Below are 15,266 nucleotides of genomic sequence, written 5' to 3' on the forward strand. Positions count from 1 at the left end.
TGGCCAGAGTAGGGACACAAGCTCAAGTCACTGTCCTGTGCTCTGTTTAATATGTGAGCACTTCTGTGGTTGACACTTTGACCATGTATGTCAGGAAAAGTAGGGAATGCTGACGATTTGACTGGCTGAAGAAGAAGAATGGTCTGGCAGCTTGCATGTGTACAGAAAGCCCACAAAACCAGCAAGATTGGAGGAAGATTAGGAGCAGGGAGAGATGGCAGATTCAGAGGAGAAAGGGGAAAAACAAGAGAAGAAAGAAAATCTCTCCACAGATATATAACTATTGCCCTTAGTGCAAACCTTCCTTGTAGACTTTAAGGTCAGAAGGGACCACCGTGATCACTTACTCTGACCTCCTGCACACTGCAGGCCACAGAACCTCACCAACCAAATCCTGAAATAGACCCCTAATCTCTGGCTCAGTTACTGAAGCCTTCAAATCACAGTTTAGAGACTTTAGGTTACAGAGAATCCATCATTTACACTAGTTTAAACATGCAAGTGACCCGTATCCTATGCTGCAGAGGAAGACGAAACCCCCACGGTCTGTGGCAATCTGACCTGGGAGGAAATTCCTTCCTGATCCCAAAGATGGCAATCAGTTAGATCCTGAGCATGTGGGCAAGACCCACCAGGCTGATACCTGGAAAAGAATTCTCTGTAGTAAATCAGAGCCCTCCCTATCTAGTGTCCCATCTCCAGCAGTTGGGGATTTTTGTTAATGGCAGTTGCCAACAGGCCACATGCCATTGTAGGCAATCTCATCATACCATCCCCTCCATAAAACTTATCAAGCTCAGTCTTGAAGCCAGTTAGATTTTTTCCCCCCACTGCTCCCTTTGGAAGGCTGTTCCTGAACTTCACTCCTCTGACAGTTAGAAACCTTCGCTTAATTTAAAACCTAAACTTGTTGATGGTGAGTTTATAACCATTTGTTCTTGTGTCCACATTGGTGCTTAACTTAAATAACTCCTCTCCCTCTCTTGTATTTATCCCTGTGATGAATTTATAGAGACCAATCATATCATTAGGCTAAACCTCTGGCTGGAATTTGGCAGCTTTGCTACAAGCAGGAAAGCGGCTCAGATTGGGAGATTCAGTCCCTGTCCATCATTTCTAACTGCTACTTTACACTGTGAATATACTGATGTGTTACCTCACGTGTATCTTAAAGGACTAGTAAATGACTCAAAGAAGCAAAAAGAACCAACCAAAACCAACAATACTACTGATACTTCACATGAATCGTTTCAGGGCATTTAATAAGTTCATGTAACTTCATATGTAAAAGCGAGCTAGCAAAACTGTACGTTACTACAGGATACATTATGCATGTGAAAGTCAATGAAGCACAACCCAATGAATTTTGAAACATGTTATTCACTGTAAGTGTTAAGTATGTTTGTTGCCTGTCGATTCCTGCTAGGAAAGGTGAAGTGGAACAGTTGGAGGACAGTGTAACCAGCATGGGCCTATTTTCCTTTGAGTGTAGCAGCAAAACCATGCAACCTGTTGCAGAATCCTACAGTGCCGCCTGGATTTGATTTACATTACAGTTCGTTCTTTGAAACCTATAATCTCTCCAGGCACCATACCAAGAATGCTTTCACTTTGGCATCCTTCGGATTGCAGATATTGTCTCCCTTCAGACAAAAAGCCAAAGTTTCAGCAATTTTGTGTTTCAAAAGCAAACAAAGGAGAAACAACTTTGCTGGTAATGTAAACTATGGAAGGGATTCATGAAAGCCCTTTTCTATATGGTCAGATGGGGATTAGCTGGAATTAAGGTAGAAAGAGCGGCTGCAAGGCATCAAATGCAAATGTATAGCTGAGCGTGAGGGATTGATTCACTGATTCTGCAGGCACTCTGAACTGCAGCAGTAACACCAATACTTGGTTTAGTTCAGACAAATGTTCAAGTGGATCCAAACTCTCCCTACCCCCAAGCCATGTAAGGAAGATACAGGTTGACTCATGAAGCATCACTGAAATAGATCACAAGATCCCATCACATGTTGTGCTATGACTCTTAAGCTATATGAATATGAATAAAACAAATTAATAAAAATCATGATCTGCTCACAGATAGTTAGCAAATAGAAAAAAAGGTCAAATTTGGCAAATAATTGTTTGCAATTGATAGTTCAGCCAATTCTAGCTGTAACCCTCATCCTCCTGCATCCCCGCATCTCAGGTCTTCGTGAACTGACAACCTCCTCCTCTTCACACGTTGTATGCCAGAGTTCATATGATAGAGCATATTTCAGTAATTATCCTCCTTTGGCTAACTTTTCATTTTACCCAGTGTCCTCCTATTTGTAGCTAAATAAAGAGAACAGTAGACCAAAAAACAAAGAGACAGTTCTACCTAAGTGTGCAATGTGACAGATGTGCATGAAAGCTGATTTGAGTGCAAATGGATTTCCAGTTAGTTATTGTTTATAAAGTGTTTTGAAAACATACAGTTATATAAGTGCTAAGTATTATGGAATACAGTACATTTTTGACATGCATAAGGGGAAGATGGGTTGAAGGACGTGGGAAGCAGTATGCGGGGAAGGAATGGTTAGATTGGGGCTGTGGTAGATAAATATAAATATCTCAGTGGTAGGAGGGGAGCTTATTCTACATGATGATTTTAATGCTTATAAAATCTATTATAATCTTTGCGAACATGCCTAGAACACATGATGGAAGCTTCACGGATGATAAAATAAATAAATATAAATCTTACCATCCACTGCATTCAGAGGATCTTTAGGATCACCCTGAGGAGAAGCAGATTTATAAGTCAGCATCTCTGAACTTGGTCCCAGCACTACAGCTCCAGGTCTCCGCAGGAATGGCTGCTTCATTTTAAAATCTTCTGTCTCTTCTCTGGCTAAGGTTCCATCAAAATGGCCAGTCTGAGATGAATGGAACCTATTAGCATAGAGATGAGACCATTTAGTCCTGCCAATGGAGCTTTTATCATTGTTCCGTGCTGACATCTTCTGAGCGACATAGGCATGTAGTGCAGAAATCAGAGCATTTCTGTCAAGTTCTGCATCTGACTCTGGTGGGAAGTTCTCCAGCTGAGGTTGATTGAAGGTCCTCATTGCAGGATTCTCAGCATACTGTTGATGGGTCAAAGCAGGTGCTTTTCCTTTGGACTGCTGCATCATGTAGTCTATAATGAGATCAGGTTGGATGTTACCCTGGAGTGAAAAAAAATAGGTTAGGCCATTATTGTAATGTATACTGCATCATAATGCTTACTTGTTATTCAGAAACATAGAGTCATATAAGTGTAGGACTGGAAGGGACCTCGAGAGGTCATCTAGTCTAGTGCCCTACGCTCAAGGCAGGACTATGTAATAACTAAACCAGTCCTAACAGGTGTTTATCTAACCTGTTTTAAAAGCCTCCAAGGATGGAGATTCCACAACCTCCCAGGCAAGTGCCAGTGCTTAACTACCCTGACAGTAGCCGTTGCTGCAATTTAAGCGTTTCACTTCCTGTCCGATCCTCAGAGGTTAAGAAGAACAATTTTTCTCCCTCTTCCTTGTAACAACATTTTATGTATTTGAAAATTGTTATGTCCCCTCTCAGTCTTCTCTTCTTCAGACTAAACAAACCCCAATTTTTTCAATCTTCCCTCACAGATTACATTTTCATATCAGACCTTTCAGCATTTTTTGTTTTGCTCTTCTCTGGACTTTCTCCAATTTGTTCATATCTTTCTAGAGTGACCAGATGAGAGGGAGAAAATATCGGGACACGTGGGGGGGGGGTCCAACAGCAGGGAGGGGGAAAAAAAAAGGCAAGTGCTGCCTGTGGATCAGCAAGGGTGGGGAAAAAAAAAGCTGAAAAAGCCAAGTGCTACCCTGATCTCAGCTGACTTACGAGGTGTTACTGTAATACAAAGAAATACTAACCGCAACAATAATATACAGTATTGGAAAAAAGTTTGAATATATAGTATGCTGATCATTTCGGTCCCTAATGACATGAAAGCCAGCAGATGTGGAGTGTTGCTATGCACTGTTAAAACAACAGTTTAAAACAGGAAATGTAACATTCTGAATCCAGATTGCAGAGAAATATATACTTCCCAGGAATGCAAATTGCTAGAATGTCATTACACAAATTGGAATTGCGCCAGAAGACCAGTATTAACACACCTCCTTTCGGGCTCCATAAAGATGAAAGCGGTCAGGAGTGGACCTTACATGTTCAAAAGATGAAAGAAGAAACTTCAACTTTTCTCCAGTTCTTCATTTGGGGGCCGTTATTTTATTCTTATTTTATTCTTCCTCACAAGTAACTTTACACACACACACACACCGCCCTCCATTAGGGAGATGATTTTGCAACATCTTTCCTTTGCCAAGAGGCAGATTCCCCCTTAGAGTAATCGTCACTCCATGAATTTTCTGCAGTGGTTTATGCTCTTAAAGATCGGAGAGCTGTAATCTCCTTTGTCAGCAAAGAAAGTGCATTTGAGTTCCATGTCTGTGGCACACTAGCACATGCAGATTTACCTTTGAGCTTTACCTCTTGAGTGGACAATGGCTATGCATTTAGCTGATGCTGAACCTCTGGGCTAATCACAGAATCACAGAAATATCACGCTGAAGGGATCTCAAGAGGTCATCTAGTCCAGCCCTGCACTGAGGCAGAACCAAGTATAGCTAACCCACCCCTGACAGGCGTTTGTCTAACCTGTTCTTAAAAACCTCCAATGATGGGGATTCCACAACCCCTCTGGAAGCCTATTCCAGTACTTGACTATCCTTATAGTTAGAAAGTTTTTCCTAATATCTAGCTTAAACCTCTCTTGATGCTGATTAAGTCTCTTTCTTTATAGTGGAGTAGAGTCTCTCTCAGGGAAAATAGCTTCTGGCTAATATAGAGTATTGGATATTCTTCCCCTTAAAAGTCCTGGGACAGCACCACTCTTTGTCCCACATCTCAAGCATCCATGTGGAGTATTAACAGTTGGGTGAAGTCACGGTGGAAGAGGACTGGTGCTTTGCTCAGAAGATCTTTCAAGGTCCTGAAAGCTTTGTCACAGGCCTCAGACTAGCGAGCTTCTTGGGGCTAGAGTTCTTTACTAAGTAAGTGAGGGGTGCTGCTATCATGGCGAATATAGGTATGAATCGTGTATAATATCCAGCCAGGCCCCAAAAACATCTAACTTGTTTCTTTGTTGATCGAATAGGGCAATTTCTCAAGGCCTGGTCTTTCTCAGAGGTCTAAGTTTGCCCCTCCTGACAATTACATCCCAGGTATGTTACCTCATGAAATTCCAACCAGCACTTGGCCTGGTTTGCCATGAGGCCAGCTTGCTTGAGGGTCTGTAGGACCACCAATACACGCTCAAGGTATCTCTCTCAATTACAACTATCAATGACTATATTGTCTATGAAAGCCACTGCCTACTGGGCTGTGCAATCACAGAACCATGTCCATCAGTCACTGGAAGGTGGCCACGGTGCCATGAAGGCTGAAGGGTACAGTCCTGAACTGGTACAGGCCAATAGGGTTTGCAAAGACCTTTTTCATCAAGATCCCTTGGTTAAGGGGATCTACCATCCACTCTTGATCAGATCTAAGTTCCAGATAGGCTTCTCTGCCCCCAACAACTCATCAACTTGGGGCATGGGATGTGGACATGGATATCCCATTCACTTTCCTAAAGTCAATGAAAAACCAAGTCATCCCAAGACTTGGGCACCAAGACAATGGGTCTCTGCCACCCACTGTGAAATTCCTCTACTATCCCAAGGTTCAACATCATTTGAAGCTCTCAAATGTACTACATCCCACACCTTCCTGGACAGGGGACATTGGCTCTCCATCCAGGCACTGTCATGGTGTGGTGAAAAAACAAACAGGTTCATCCAGATCATGATGAGAACACAGAAGGAGGAGATTAGGCCACTTGCAAAATCTGAGTCAGTTGGGGTTCCCATAGCCTTCCCCTCAAGGAAATTGTGTCCGGGTCTTAGCACAGTGGAGCCTGGGGGCCAGGTCTGGATCTGGAGGTGGGGGAAAGTGTTAAGAATAAGGCCTCACAGTCAGGGCCGTCCTTAGCCATAGGCAGAATAGGCAGCCGCGTAGGGCACCACTCTGCCTGGGGGCACCACTCTGCTGGGAGTCCGGACAGATGGGAAGCAGTGGAGCATGTAAGAGCAGGGCTACTGGGTCCTAGACAGAGCCAAATGCAGCACAGTCTGAGGGAGAGGATTGGCTGCTGCTGTCTCAGGGATGGGGTGGGGAAAGGAAATCACCTGTGAGTGTGACTCTTTCCCCTGGCGTGAGGTGAGGCAGGCTCTGCGGCTCTGGCAGTATCCTTTGTTGTCCTCCATAACGTCCATTCTTCTCTCTTCTGCCCCACAGAGCACCCCCCCATTTCTCCATTCCCCCCCCCCCCCACGGAGCACCCCTCTCTTCCTCCTCCTCTCCATCAAGGCTGGGTTGGTGAGGTGCTGGGGGGAGGGGAGGCTGCCTGGCTGCCTGCTGAGGAATGAAAGTGAAAGTAACTCACTTCCTTGGCAGGCAGCCAGGATTGGAAGGGTTGCACAGGGCTGGGCTGGGATAGCCAGATAGCATGTGCAAAAAATCAGACAGGGGGTTTGGGTAGGGTGAGCAGATGTCCCACTTTTATAGGGCCAGTCCCAATTTTTGGGTCTTTTTCTTATATAGGCTCCTATTCCCCCCCACCCCCGTCCTGATTTTTCACACTTGCTGTCGGTCATCCTAGATAGGGGTAATTGGTGCCTATATAAGACAAAGCCTCAAATATCAGGACTGGCCCTATAAAATCAGGAATCTGGATCTGATCACCCTAGCAGGGGAGCGCATCTCTCCCATGGGCTGGCAGTGATTCATCTCATCCGGGGGGGAGTGGCACAGGGCAGGATGAGCTGCTGTGGCTCTATGGGTGCCCCATCCCTGAGATCAGATGCTGTGCTAACTTCACCATGGTCCATTGGGCTGGCAGTGGTGCCCATTGGCGTGTGATCGGACCTGAGGGTTTGCTGCTGCTGTTGCGACTCTGCACCCTGTCCGTTACAGCTATTCCCCTATTCCATTTTGTTTCCCCAGACTCCATTTTGTTTTCTGTTCTCCTGTGGCCGCCCTTCCCTGGCTGTTAAGTTGTTTACCAGGGCCACTGCCCTTCTCAAAGGGAGGGCCCCTTAAGTTGTTTAACAAGAGCCATTGCCCTTCTCAAAGGGATGGCCACTTGTGCTGCATGCTAAGTGGGACCACTGCCCTTTTCAAAGGGTTAGTCCTGTTATCACCTCGTTGAACCTGGGCTTGGTGTAGGGTAGGCAATGTCCAGAGCTGCAAGGCCTATTGTGGTTTTAAGATCCTGGGCATGAGTCATAGTCTCATGTGCTCTTGAGTCACCTATTGCACAGGACTATGTCCAGGCATGTCTCTGGGCTTACCTTCAGTTTTTCCCCTGTGCCCCCTCCCCTGTGACAGAGGGAGCCTATCAGGATTACTGGTGGGAAACTGCCCAAGTTTGCCTTTAAAACCAGACATTTTTGAAACACACCTCAGAAAGGTTCCTGCATTGCTGCCTGGTCTGATCAGCCAGGGGTTCTGGGGGGTCCTTTCTCCGCTCTCGTTTTATTTTTGAGCGTACCCCCGTTTTTGAAACCCCCCCCACGAAGAACGAATTGCTACCTGAGAGATCTCCTGATTATTGAGACTGTACCGAACCCTCCTTGCCTCTTCTGATGTTGCTGCTGCTTCTGCCTTTGCTGCTGCCTTGGGGACTGGTAAGAATCCCTCTGTAAAACTTTCTATACTTTTATTTTATTATTTTAGCTGCTGGCTCTGTTTCCCCAGCACACAGACTCAAGCTAAACCTTGGTCTGTGTCTTAAAACCTCTCTTAAACTACAGGGCTCTTTGCCACTGCTAAGCTCTGCTCCTGTGGGCTTTGCCTTGGGGCTCTCTGCTTTCAGCTGTATCCACCGCTGTAGCCACCATCCCTTGGCTTCCTTGGGAGCTGGGTCCTGGATACATACCACTCTGCCCTCTGTAACCTCCCCATAGCATAAGGTGCACCATAGGTCTTGTTTTTTTTTAATTTAATAAGTCATAGTTTGTTAAGACTGTAGAGCTTGTAAGTTTCTGTGATATTTGTTGTGTTGCCTAATTGTTGGTTAAGATAAGTTTAGAAAATCATTGCCTGGTTGTATTCTGTAGCTGCTTGTCATTTTATATAAGTTTGATTAAGTTAGGGGATAAATAAGGTTTTTACTATTTGAATTTGTCTTCCCACTGCCCCAATCCCCCCCACCCCCCGAGCTCCCCAGTCACTCATTGCAGTCTCTCTGCTGTTTAAACTTGCAGCCTGTCTGCTCTCTGTGTCTCCGAGTTTAAATCTCCCTCTGTAGCGCCTCTATCTTTGGTTTCTGCTCCACCACGTGCTCCTCTTCCCCCATCCCCTAACCTCATTCCTCTACCACTGCCTTTCTCTCTCTCTCTCTCTCTCTTTTAATCCCTTCCCCCACGTGTTCACCCCGCTCCTACTGCTGCCAAACCTCAATTGTATTACTGAAGTCTAGCATAAAACCCCATTGGTTACCCTTTTTCTCTCTCACACACATCACATTTTATATTTACACCACTGTGACACATTTTTACCTAAAGTTGTTGGTTATTTAACACATTTTACCCATAACTGTTAGTTGGTTATATGCTGCTGTGACACACCCTGTACCTAGAAATTGTTAGCTACCTGTTACATTTATACTTCAGTGTTAGTTGGTTACCAACTGTATTGTACCCCACTGTATTGTACCCCACTATTGAAACCCCCTATACTATACTAAAAGAACTCCCTCCCCAATTGCCTACCTTAACAAACCCCATACCCCTCACTATTAAATTTTCCCTGTTTTTGCATTTTCTTAATAAAGTTTATTTTGCACCCCACCTGTGTGGTAATTGCTCCCCAAGATCCCATATACCTGCAGGCAGGGACATGGCGTCACGAACAGGATCTTGGGGTAACAATTACTGCCCTCCCTGTCCCTGGAAAGAGGCCAAGACCTCTGGGACAGAGGAAGATCAGACCAACCACCTACAATACCACTTGCTGCAAAGTAAACAGCAGCCTAAGGCCCTAGAATGGGTCTGTACTATTGGCAAAGGCCAGAGCTCCAGGGTGTATACCACCCACCTGGGGCTCACTGATGTGGGGTGCCTCTTAACCTGCCACCCCACATTCAGGGCCAGCCCTGCTGATTCCAGCCTCCGGCCAGTCTGCACTAAGGCAGGAGAGCCAGCCGCAGATTCAGATCCCACCCGCCTCTGGAGAGAGGTGGGAAGGGTTGTGAAAGCCTGCGGGGGGGCTCCATCTAAGCTCGCCCCTGAACCTCGAATTTTGCAGGGGTCCCCCACCCACCAGATATTAACAGAACTGGTGCAGAAGCTGGATGAAATTCGAAAGCCCAAGAAACTGTGGCATGACATATATAAGCCCCAAAAGGTAGCCACAGTTACCTATGAGATCCTGGCTCAGGCCCTTGATAAACTAACTGTTTTCCATGGGGCCCTAATGACCTCAGCCAAGGAGGCCACTAGCCAGGCTAGCCAGGAGGGACCATCGCTGACCTCTAGCCTGCCCAGTCCCAATAAATCCCCTGAAAAACCACCCCCATATACCCACCCAGAGGCCTCATCTCCCCTCAAGAAAACCCCACTATACCCAGCCCTACCTTCAGCCCCTCTAGAGGCCCAAGCCCATGAACCTGCACCCACTGTCACCTCTGGTGAAGCCCTGCCGGTATCCATCAGTCGTATAAAGATTGATAACCAGGGCAATACAACACAGGTGACAGAACTCCGACCTCGCTCCAAAGCAGAGATGAAGGAGTTCATCTCGGACACCGCTAGGGGGGCCAATGAGCCACCACTACTGTGGCTAGGCCGCCTGGCTCTGGAAAACGGACAAGAGTTAGTGGATAGAGAAGAGGGCATAGTATTAGCCAGGACCAGTAGCTGGTCCAGGGGTCTCTCAGGGAGCCTGGTAATATCTAACACTGCATGGCCCCTGACCGCCCCAGCACTGGCCTTCCTCCATTTACAGCACTCCCTTCAAGGGATCCAAGTCCCCAGAGGAAGCGTCAAGGACATCTCTTCCCTCAGATGTGCCATCACAGGGGGGTCCATCATGCTGTGGTCCCCTACCCAACACCCTCTGGGGCTTACTCAGGCTCAGATTAACCAGGTCAATGCCTTCAGACACGTTATTGACCCCACCGAGATACCCATAGACGAAGCTGCCATTGACTTAGCCATGGATAGCAGTACCACCCCTGACACTGGGGCAGTTCTGTGGCTAAGGGGGTATGCTAGGCGCCCCATTGGGCGACTCTATGAAGCCCTCGAGAAAACAAGATGGCCCTCAGCCCAAGCTCTACCCATCAGTCCACCCCCACCACACATCAGTCCACCCCCACCACACGCCAGTCCACACCCCCCACATGCCAGTTCACAACCCAGGCCCCAGTACTCACAGCATTCATTTACAGAACGCAAAATTTTTGGGTTCTTATTGTACAAGGGCCTCACTAAGGAGGTTGTACGTAAGCTCAATAGTGAGCAGCAAAGAGCCTTGGCCATAGCTCTGGGATGGGAAGAGCGCTCAGAACCTTCCCAGCCAAAAAACGGGTAATGGCCGGGTGCTTGGCGGCGGCCAGCACCCGGCAAGGGGACCCCCGCCCCTATTATCCGCTAGTTTTTGACAAGGGTCTCGTCATCCCCTTTTTGCTGGACACGGGGGCACAGGTGTCCATTGTTCCTCCTCACGTCCCTCACACCCCCACAGGACACACCATTTATGTGCAAGGCCTCAACAGCACAGAACCCCGTGCAGAAGTAAAGGTACACGCATCCATAGGCCACACACCAGTAACATTTCGGGCCCTAGTGGGACCCATGCCACTCCTTGGGGTTCGGGAGCTACGGCGTTTTAAACTGGCCGAAGCCGTGCTTGATGCACTACCAGTAACCCTATCGGGTGCCAGTGCCCCCCATGAACCTGAACTTCTCAACCCCACACCCTGGAAATACAGACCCATACCCACAGCCCCAGAAGGTCAACCACACATTGCCCAGCTCATTGAAACATTGCTTAATGATAACAAGATTCGGCGTGTGTCAGCGAGCAAATACTTGTCCAGTGCATGGGGAATCCCAAAACCACACAAAACCAATGAGTACAGGATGGTTATAGATTATCGCGCCGCTAACAAACACATACGATCAGTAGCATTCGCCGCCAAATGGGATATCCCCACTATAGAACGCATCCTACTGGACGACACTAACCAATGGGCCTGTACAATAGACCTAAAAGATATGTTTTATCAGATCCCCCTCTATGACCCCAAGGGATTGTTAAACTTCGCTTACCAGGGAGCCCAGTACCAATGGCAAGCGTGTCCCCAAGGGTACAAAAACTCACCTGCCTGTGCCAGTGAGGCCCTAACCCGCACATTAGAGAAGGTACCATCCCTCCCCAACATTCATGTTGTCTATTACGTGGACGACATTCTTATAACTGGCACCATACCAACTGAAGTACAAAAGGTCACTGAACAGGTTCAGGCCGCTTTATCCACCGATGGGTGGAACCTCAGTTTGCCTAAAAGTGTCCTCACTGCTACTTCTACCTTTCAGTTTTTAGGTTTTACTGTAGAAAAGGGACAGCTACGCCACTTAACTTACCACCCACTCACGAATTCTTTCCCCTTGGGGGTAGCTCCCCCCAGACGTGAAGTGCAGCATGTGTTAGGTGTAATTAACTATCACAGACAGTTTCTCCCTGCTGCTTTGTTGCCACAACTATCTGTTTTGCAGCAATATGCCAGGAACATTAAAACCCCTTGGACACCAGAGGCCGAGCAGGCGGTGTCTTCCCTGGCTGCCTGGTTGGGCTCTGGGCCCACCTTGACTCGATGGAATCCCACCAACCCTATTGAGATTACCCTCACTGTGTCCTCAGACCATGTGGCCGTAACTGTGTCCCAAGAGGACCTCCCTGTCCACAATCAGGCCCGGAAGTTGTCAGGACCCGAATATCGTTATGGGCCTGTGGGCATTGCCATGCTTGCTGTCCAGTGTGCTCTCCCATGGGGTAAATCTGCCACAGGCACCCTAAAGGGGCCTCATGTGGAGCTTCTCCCATACCTCACCTTCACCCCGGCCCCCCAGTTCCAGGGAGCCCCTGCTACCTGGGAGCGACTCGTTTACCAGGCCCAGGAGGTATTTGGACATTGGGCCCTCAAGTCCTCCTCCACTGCAGCTCCCACTGAGCCGGGGGCTATTGCCCAACTGAGTGCCTATGCCCCTTGGATTGTATCTGATGGGGGCACATCGCCTTCTCCCCGAGCAGGAATGCTGTGTGCTACCTGTAACACCCTCAAAGTTAAACCCTTAGATTTTTCCAGCTCAGCTCAGAAGGCCGAAGCAGAAGGCGTCCTACTGGCAGCCTCTCACATTGTGGCAGCCCACCCAAAAACACGCGTGGTCCTGGGAGTGGACTCAAGCTACTGCGTGTCCATCCTGATGGGAGAAGGACGGCCCACCGCTCATGAAGAAATATGGGCACAGATTACTCAACTGGCAGCACAGTCCAAGCTGCCATGGTTTGTTACTCATTGTCCTTCACACAGGTCTGACAGTAACCCTCTTCATTCCAGCCTGGATCTACAACTCCGAGAATATAAGTGTAACATATCCCAGGTTAACATTATCTCTTGCAGTGATCCCTTCATCACCTGGCTTCATAAAGAGTGGGGGCACCTGCCTGCCCGTGCCCTACATCAGCTGTTGACTGACCAAGGGAGACGAACATCGAGCGTGTCTAGGCAGCAGTGCACCCAAGCTGTTCAAGGGTGTCTGAGCTGCCAACAGGCACAAGTCACTAACAAGCCTGTCTATGCTCATGGTGCTTATAGCCCTGAGCACTTTAGCCCAGGTAAAACCTGGCAGATGGACCTCATTGGCCCCCTCCCGGGGGCCAAACAGTATCCAAAGGGGCTTGTAATAGTTGACCTAGGGTCTCGTCAGTTAATGTGTTCTCCCCTCAGGCGATCTACTGCACCAGCTGTTTCTGTAGCCCTTCTCCAGGTAATTGCTGCCTGGGGGGCACCCGAAGAGATCCAGACCGATGGAGGGCCACCGTTCACCAGTAAAGCTATAGACCAGACGGTGTCCCAGTGGGGGGTGCGTCTTCACACCCACCTGCCATATCACCCCCAAAGCAACGGAGTCGTGGAGAGACGGATCGGAATGCTGAAGACCCAGATTCGGGCCATACTTGGCACCCCTGATTACAAGGGGTGGGACCGGGTCCTGCCTCAAGCCCTCATTTCCCTTAATACAGCATACAGCCGATGGCCAGAAATTGCTCCTAAACCACGGGAACCTTGGAAACCTGCCTATAGTATTTCTCAGCCAGTGTGGGTCTCTATTCCCAATGCCCAGGGAACCTGCACTCCACTAGCAGCCACCATCATCACACCTGGCCGGTTCCCTAACACCTATCATATTCAAATAGATGGACGGGGCAAGCCTGACCTGGTCCACCACAACTGGCTTAGTGTTCGGTCATAACAGGCCCTAAGAGGGGCCACCTTTCTTTTATGTCTCCGTAGGAATCAGTCGCCATGATTGCCACCCCGCCTCGAGAAAACCCTCTGGTTGCCTGGTTGAGAGCCTACGCCCTACAGGAGGTCCTCATCGGGAACCTGTCAGATGTCCCCCCATCACACGATTGCATTGCCTGTACAAGACCAAAGGCCTCAGAGGGAGGGTCCCCCTTCCTCTGAGAGTTCCTCCCCCTCACGAACCTGACTCCACAGCATCCAGCTTCAGCCTGCAACAACACAAACTGGGTTCATCGGCCTCTGTTCACGTGCAACACCACCAGCGATGACCGAAGACCCAACTCATTCGCCCCTGTTGCGGTGACAGGACCACTCCCAGCAGCCCCCTGCATCGTGTTCTTTGGCTTCTCCAATCCCACTCCGTTGGGGCAGTATCCCAATTGCACCCAATGGTTCATAGGACCTCGGCCTAACTCAAACCCCAAGAAAGGAAGCTCAAGATACCGCACTGAGTTCACCAGGTTTATTAATCATCTTTCAACAAGTACAGTGTTTAACCCCACCCAATACTTATCCACAGCTCAGACCCATGTAGAACTGAGACAGGTCAGAGCCGCCCACCTACTATGGATGGAGGTCGATATACCACCTGGCCAGAAATCCCCCCAGCGAAGCTCCATCCATGACCAGTTTTTACCCTCTTCCCCAGGACAAGTGTGGCTCTGTGGGAACAACATTGCCCGGACTGCTCTACCCGCATTCCCAAAGGGGGTATGTGCCATCGGGCAACTCGTCATAAAGGGAGGAGGGCTCTTTCACCACCGTCGCCCCTTCTTCTCCTCACCATGCAAACGACGAACAGCCACTGCATGGGAGCGACTCAAGTCAGCCACCGAGATGGTCATAGGAGGGTACATACAGTTTAACCCCCTCTCCTACAGTTTAACTTTACAGCAAATCCGTGGACTGTCGCTTGGTCTGGAGGCCCTCACCAACATCACAGCAGAAGGACTTCGTCGAACCAGCGACACCCTCACTATCCTAGCCAACTACGCCGAGCAGAACCGTCTTCTGATCCAGACCATCCTACAGAAGGACTTTTGTGTTGACTTGGAGGACCTCGATCCTCGCTTTAAAGGACAATGTTGCCTGCGCCTTCAGCCTGGGTGGAACAACGTCTCAGCCGTGGCTGACCAACTATCCTCCCTAGCGGTCCAGATTCGTGAAGAGCGTCAGCAGTGGGATTGGTGGCAAGCTCAGTGGTCCAGCTGGGGGCTGGGGACCTGGGCTCAGTCCATCAAGCAGTGGCTTATTACTGTGGCTATTGTTCTTGTGGCCTTTCTGTTGGGGATAGCAGTGGTCAAGCAGCTAATTCATAAGGTTGTGTCAGCCCTGCCTTTGCAGGTGAGGTATTCCTCCATCCCCTTGGACAGCAGCAAACCACCACCTCCATACTACGAAGACGATGACTTGTAAAACCTTTTTTTTCTTTTTTTTCTTTTTTTGGTCTTTGCATGGGACATCCCCCTCACAGCCCGTTCAGGTCGGCCAGGGGGGCATGTCCGTTACAGCTATTCTCCTATTCCATTTTGTTTCCCCAGACTCCATTTTGTTTTCTGTTCTCCTGTGGCCGCCCTTCCCTGGC

At 48.6% G+C, this 15,266-nt stretch overlaps 1 protein-coding gene across 3 annotated transcripts in view; it reads right to left on the bottom strand.

Annotated features, from left to right (window-relative positions):
* PTPRN2 (protein tyrosine phosphatase receptor type N2) overlaps positions 1–15,266 on the bottom strand; it is a 1,080,816-nt gene that overhangs the window by 638,773 nt on the left and 426,777 nt on the right. For all 3 annotated transcript variants that reach the window (XM_050942222.1, XM_050942220.1, XM_050942221.1), the window contains exon 6: positions 2,735–3,197. In XM_050942222.1, coding sequence (XP_050798179.1) covers positions 2,735–3,197 — 463 coding nt within the window. The remainder of the gene's footprint in view (positions 1–2,734; positions 3,198–15,266) is intronic.

The sequence above is a fragment of the Gopherus flavomarginatus genome, chromosome 2 (assembly GCF_025201925.1).
Source record: "Gopherus flavomarginatus isolate rGopFla2 chromosome 2, rGopFla2.mat.asm, whole genome shotgun sequence".
In the NCBI taxonomy this organism is placed as follows: domain Eukaryota; kingdom Metazoa; phylum Chordata; order Testudines; family Testudinidae; genus Gopherus; species Gopherus flavomarginatus.